This window comes from Pteropus vampyrus, unplaced genomic scaffold (assembly GCF_000151845.1).
Source record: "Pteropus vampyrus isolate Shadow unplaced genomic scaffold, Pvam_2.0 Scaffold13, whole genome shotgun sequence".
Classification (NCBI taxonomy): domain Eukaryota; kingdom Metazoa; phylum Chordata; class Mammalia; order Chiroptera; family Pteropodidae; genus Pteropus; species Pteropus vampyrus.
The window spans coordinates 7,393,868-7,401,018 of NW_011888794.1; the positions used below are offsets into that span (position 1 = coordinate 7,393,868).

Genomic DNA, 7,151 nt, shown 5'->3' on the forward strand with positions numbered 1-7,151 from the left:
AATGGAAAAGTTATTTTAATACAGAGCGATGGGAATTTTGAAGAAGGAATCCGTAGGTGGGGGGCTCAGATTGCGTGGCTGAGAAGTTAGTCTCAGCCCAGATCTACCTGATGTCTAAGAGTTGGCCTGTGCAAGAACATAGCAGTGATGCGGGGAAGGGTTTGCGGAAGAGGCGGGTGGGCGTTAAGGGCAGGGACCTCAGGTGAAAATGCAGAGGCCTTTCTTTAGGTAATAAATTGTACAAAATGGAAAAACTTAATATGGCTGAAATAAAGAAGTATTGTTAGCCAGTGAGTTTGTTTGTTTGTTTTGTGTGTGTTAACAGGAAAAACGAATTTTCTGCCCCATTTAAAATGTCCACCTTTACCCTCATCCTCCAACCAAACACACCAAAAATTAACAGCTCTGTTTCCATGTCTCGAACTAGAATGAGCCCAGAAAAAAGATTGACAGTTTGGTCTTGGTCTTTCAGACAAGTGGAACCATATACTACTTTTTTGTTTGGGTTCATCTATCTTGCTGTGTTATCAGGAGTGAAGTTTTTATAGTTGCGTAGTATTCCACTGTATGGGCAAACCACGACTTGTTGATGAAAACTTAGGCTGTTCCCAGTCATTGGCTGATATGAATAAAACTGTTCTTTACACTGTGTGTATGTATATTTTTTTCCTTTCCTGCTAAACACCTACTTGTGCACTTGCTGAGTCTTACGGTCTGCATAATTAACTTTAAAAACCAAACCAGACCAAACAAAAAAACTATCAAACTGTTTTCCAAAGTGGCAATACCATGTTAAGTCTCCACCAGTCACTCCAGATGCTCTACATCCTCAACACTCTAGGGGGCATGTGGCGTTATTTCATTTGTGGTTTTAATTTGCATTTCCCTCTTGACAAATGATTGTGAGCATCATTTCGTGTGATTATTGGCCATTCGTGTATCTCTTGTGAAGTTTTTTATCCATTTTTTAAATTGGTCCGTTTGTGTTATCATTACTGAGTTATAGGAGTTTGTTAAATATTCTGAATACACATCCTTTATGAGAAAACATTTATCATTGGGAGAGGCAGTCTGTCATGAGCCCTGAGTATCACTGTGTATTTTTTACTGGTTATGCCAAGAATTCAAGGTCCGACTGCTCCTACCCAGGCCATTTCTCAGGGTTGCCTTTGCAATGAGAAGCCTTAGAGGTGAAGTTATGTCTGTCCAAGGATAATGAGCAGGCTTGCTACTGTTCGCTGTAAAAAAAGAAAGATGACCCTCCCCCCACCCCCCTGCCACCCCCAAGTTCAGTGTTCTCCCCTGCAATGCAGCCCACTGCACGTGCAGGAATCCATCATCCATCAGGGGAGATGGTGGTTTGGGGGACCAATATATATGCGTGATAAAGTATTTTGTCTCTACTTAGGAGTCTTGCGTCTTCTGCCAGCATCCACGAAAACAGTAGCAGGCTAACTTAATTTGCGTGTAGGGTAGAATCTCAGACTCTGCTCAGTTCTTGACGTGCATTGCAAATATTTTCTTAGTCTGTGACTTACTTTTAATTTTTTTAATGAAACTATCTGAATAAAAGAGTGGAAGTTTTAAATGTTGAAGAATTTTATAGTTAGTGCCTTTTGTATCCAATCTAAAAAAATTTGGCCTTCCCCCAGAATATTAAAGATTCATTTTCTTCCAGACATTTTTTAGTTTTAACTGTTACATTTAGGTCTAGAATTTAGGTTTACTTTCTTTCACATGGATATTTAATTATTCCAACGCCATTTGGTTAAGAGATTCCTTCCTACTCGATTGAATTACCTTGACACCTTTGTTGAAAATCATTGACCACACAGGTTCAAGTGTATCTCTGGACTCTGTTCTATGATGGCTTCTAATTTGATTACTGTAGCTTTATAATAAATCTTGAACTCAGACAAAGAGCCCCCAACTTTATTCTTTTTCAAAATTGTTCTCTTTTAGATCCATCCCCCATATTTCCATGTCAATTTCAGAACATGCTTCTCAATTTCTGCAAAAAAAGCTTGCTGGGATTTGGATGGTTATCATATTGAATCTGTAGATTATTTTTCACAAAATGTGTTTAATGGATATTCTTAATAATACGGAGTCTTCTAATCTACAAACATGGTATAACATCCTCATTTATTTAGGACATCTTTAATTTCTCTCTACAATGTTTTATAGTTTTCAGTGTATAGATAGTTCCCTTGTTCAAAAATTTTCATAATTATATTTTATGGTGCTACTGAAATAGTATATTTAAAATTTTCATTTTCTAAATGCTGATAATATTTAGAAATACGAATTAGTTTTATATGTTGAACTTTTAATCTCTGACCTTACTAAAATCATGTAGATAATCATCTCATGTACAAATAAAGACAATTTTACTTCTTCCTTTGTAGTCTGTATGTCTGTTGCTGTTGCTTTAATGCACTTGCTGGGACCTCCAGCCCAACAATGAATAGGAGGCAAGAGCTGACATGCTTCTCTGTTCCTACTGTTCCATGGAGGGGAACCAACATGGGAGTTATAGTTGCTGGAGGACTTCATGAACGGGGACATATAATGTTGTATTCTGTGTTGCAAAAGCAGTTTATGCATTGTTCAGAGTTTTGGATGCCTAAACTTAAGATTTTTGTAAGGACCCCATAGAATGTGGATTCAGTGAGCTCCCATTTCGTGGAATTGTGTCTTTTGGTTCAATTAAATTTATCTGTAATTATAGTCACAGGGTGGGAGAGTAGAAGTTGTAATGATTTAAGATAATTAAATCCTTATCTTTTATTACCGAAGTACAAGGTAATATTAAAAAATTACAAGTTTAAAAAGATCAGAATAAGCACATAATTTAGACATTAAGTATCTTTCAGAAGAAACAGTTAAGAGAATTAAAAGTGATTGTGAGATAGGGTTTAGACATAGGCAGGTGGCTTTTTAAAATGCCTTTGAATATTACTTCTTTAATCCAAATGTACTTATTGCTGCTTATTTTTATGTATGAGGAAAATATACTTTAAAAACAAATATCAAATTAATAGTCACTTTGAGATGCCTTTTCTCCCATTTCTCTATTTTTTAAATTGTCTGTGTGTTCAACAAGCAGTACTCGGTAATTTAAATAAAAAAAGACATTGATAAATGCTATGTTAATATAAGTTGAATTTATTCTCTTGAGATATAATATAGTCACTGATAAAAATCGGATATTAATTTTCAGTGCTTCACCACTTCATTTCCCTTTTCAACTTTATCATTTTATTTTCTTGAGATTTTGCCATCGAGTTTTTCTTCAGTAAATTACCACTTTGCTATTGATGAAAATCACCTTCCCAGGGCTAATTTGTTTTGCATTATTGGGAATGTTTGCTGTATACTATATAGCAAACTAATAAAAATGAAAAGATATTTTTAAAAAAAAAATCACCTAATTACCTGCCATCCCAACTAATCTGCTTTTGAATATGTACCATACCTTTCCTTCACCTTGGATGTGTAATTTGTATTTTAAATATAATTCTGAACTTTACTGTTCGTTCGACCTCTAAATTTCCCATCTGGACTATATATGTATCTTCTCATCAGGTCTTGCTGCTTCTGATGATGCTTCTGATCTCAGTAAGAGTCACAATTCTTTTGGTGGCTTTAAGGCCTATAGTCCCCTCCATCACAGCATTTTTCTGGATATCTGCGTGGTCAGCTCACTCCTCAGACCTTATAGTCTTAACACTCAAGTTTGAGGCCTTCGGATTCTTCTCTGTGAGGCTCTCTTCAGCCTCCCAGTTTGAAATAGTATCCCGTCTCCTGTGCTCCTGTTCCTCGTCTCTGCTTTTCCTTTCCTCTGTAGCACTAATCGCTATCTACAGGGCAATATATTTTAATTACTTCTTTATTGTCTGTCCTTATTCTTCCCTTGGAGAATAAAGCCCCGTGCAGGTAGAGGTTTTTGTCTCTTGCTCACTGCTCTTTTTTTCAGAACTTAAAACAGCGTCTGGCACTTCGTAGGCACTTAATGTCGACTACTGAGTGAACTCCAACTCTTCTAATCCGTATATCATACTGCCGCCAGAGCGATCCTCCTGAAACTCCCCTGGAGAAGCTCATTGTGTAGTAGTGCTTTACCCCGCCACCATCTGGTCCCTATCTTTAGTTATATGTGCTTTTGTTTTTCTTTTTGGGTATACACGTGTGTTACGTTTTAGTCTGGAAGGTATTCCCGTCTAATTCTTTGCCTCCCTAACTCCTACCTTCTCCCTGTTTCACAGTCCCCACGTGTGCTGCCAAGTTAGCTTCTGTTTCTCTTTTGGGTTGCTCGGTACCGTATTATAGGACATAACCTGCCCTCAAAAGGATAATTTCTTTGCTGGCATTTCTCCTTCCAGACTTAGGTTTTGATCATCTCTGTGTCTACAGTGCCTAGAACTAGGTACTTCATGGTGGTTGAATGAATTAATGATTTACAGCTTTTTGTGTTGGTTGGAATATTAATTTTTAATAGGGTCATTCTTGTGTTCAGTTTTGATTTTTATTTTGTGTGTGCCTAAACTATATTTCTATGTTTTAAGATATTTTCTGTGATATATACACTTTGTTTTCTATTATATTTTAGATTTGAAAAGCAGTTAATTTATATACCTTTTGATATTATGTTGCTGTCTTTTGTGGATACCATGGATTGTGAATTTATAGATTTATGGACAGAAGTGAGGAAATTATCCCCTCAGAATCATATTGCTCTGAGCACTTGTGTGCAGCGGTCAACGTAAAAAGTGTGATTAATGTAATTGTTATTTTAATGGGTCATCTTCACACAGCATGAATTGAAATTCTTTTTTTTTTTTTTCCAATTTATTTTACAGGGAAGTCTTAAGAGAAATCGGCAGATCTCCCCTCAGGAATTCATCCGTGAACTAAAAATGGGGCCTGCGGATGAGAGACTCGTCACGTGCCTCGAGTCTCTCCGTGTGTCTTTGACTAGTAATCCCGTGAGGTAATTCATGTCTCCAAACATCATCAGGGCATGTGACTGAATTCAGTAGTTTGTTTTTATCTGTGATTTTTAAAAAAAATACTTTCTTTACGGCACCTGTAAATAAGTACCTGGTATACCCATACAGCTTCTTAAGGTAAAAGTTGAATACATAGTATTTATATACATGAAGAAATAATAGTCTCAATAGTACTTTTCTATTAATTGTTGAGTGATAACATAGCCGATGTATTTAAAAATACATGGTTTTTCTTAGAATTTTTAAAAATGGGGTATTTTTTAAAAGAGAACAATCATGATCAGAAACTACTAATTTCATGTGACAGTTTCACTCTAAATTCTGGTATTGCATATATACTGGCTGAGTCCTGTTTGATATAGCAAGAAATACTATTAATTTTTTTTCCTTTATTATGGTTGTGTTAGTTTAGTGTTTTAGATTTAGGAACTGTAAATACAGGATGTCCAGTAAAATCTGTACTTTAGACATGCTTACATTAAAAATATTGTTTTTTGTGAAATCCAAATTTAACTGGGCGTCCTGTATCTGGCAGCATGACCATAAGGGTGTCTCTAGATCAAATTTTAGACTTTGTAGCTCAGCATATTCTTGAAAAATTTTAAGCAGAAGTTATTATAAAGTATCTGAACAGTCATAGAATTAGAATTTCAGAGCTCCAGGGGTCTAAAGTAGATCAGTTTTGACTTTTTTATTGTGTAACAAATCAGGGCTTATTTCTGCATAAGAATATACCTAAATGTGTGTACATATATATTTGTGTATGTATGTTTTTATATATATGTGTGTGTGTATATATATGTGTGTGTGTGTGTGTGTGTATATATATATTTTCTGAGGGCCAGAATGACAAACTATGATTCGTTAATATGTAAAGGAATCTGTGATACTATCTGATTAGTGCTCTTTTTGGATATACCTGTAGTTACTCTATAGTATGAAAAAAAATATTGACAGTACATGTATTGACAGTAAAAAATATTGACAGTAAAAGACCCTCCTTGCAGCGTCACGAAAGTGAGTGAGGTTTCAGAAGTGTGAAGAGTGAAGACAGCATCTGTAGTATATTTCAACTTTGTTTTATTGTATTTTGCCACTGTACTACATTGGTTTATACTATAAACCAATGGTGGGAATGAGACCAGAGACTTCATATATATTATTTACATCCCTTTACCAACAGTGCTTAGCATATGGAAGGTGCTCGTTAAAGAATTATCAGTTGAAACAATGAGGTTTGATTTTAGCCTTCTCCAGTCTTACGTTGGCTATTGTTGTTAGAAACTAAGTTGAATTAGGATTTTATCTAACATATCTAACAGGTTTGGTTATACTCAAACGGCTCTGGTTTCCTGCTTAAACCACCCTCGTTAAATGTATTCATTCAAAAAATAATTATTGAGCACTTGCTATTTTCCAAGTACTATCTTAGATGTGGGCCTTGAGTATATAGCAAAGCCAGTCTAGGCCCTGTTCCTGTGGAGTTCACGTGTGGGAAGAGGGTATTTTTGGGTCGGTGGGGAGATTCTCACACTCATTTCTCAGTTTATCCAGCAGCTACTGGGCCCAGAAGATATTCACGGCTTTTCGATATAATTAACAGACTTTCCCTTTACCTTTTCTTCTTCACCTTCATCTTCTGAGTAGATAATATGGTAGCAAAAGAAAAATTGAAAGGGTTTTTTATTTTTATTTTTTTTTATGAATTCATGTACATTCCAATGGTGATTTCACCTAGGAAAACTGGGGAATAACGCTGTATGTCCCTTTCATTTGAACCTAATTGAAAGAAAATCAGACACTTATGGAATGCAATTATTTTCCCCAAGAATCGACAGTTCTAGAATATATTATCAGGAATACATAAGTGCTATGAATGTTTCCATGAAGTAGTCTTTTTAATTGAAAAGAATAGAAAATCTTACTGGGAATTTTTAAAAATTCATGGCATTTTATGTAGACAGAAAATTGAGAAGATACTCAGTATTTCTATGTCCAGTGCTCTGATTAGAAGAATGACTTAGCTGGACATGTAAAACTTAAAATTATACCCATGATCAAATCTTTGGACTTTGCTATCAGTTGTGATGTATCTGCCGATAAAATCACTTTTTCGTATTTTCTTTTTTATGTACAGTA

The 7,151-nt window shown here is 35.5% G+C and overlaps 1 protein-coding gene across 1 annotated transcript in view; it reads left to right on the plus strand.

Annotated features, from left to right (window-relative positions):
- The window catches only part of DIAPH3 (diaphanous related formin 3), a 445,967-nt gene that overhangs the window by 94,837 nt on the left and 343,979 nt on the right, over positions 1–7,151 (plus strand). Inside the window, exon 4 of the mRNA XM_011381028.2 lies at positions 4,863–4,993. Within this exon, the coding sequence (XP_011379330.1) occupies positions 4,863–4,993 (131 nt within the window). The remainder of the gene's footprint in view (positions 1–4,862; positions 4,994–7,151) is intronic.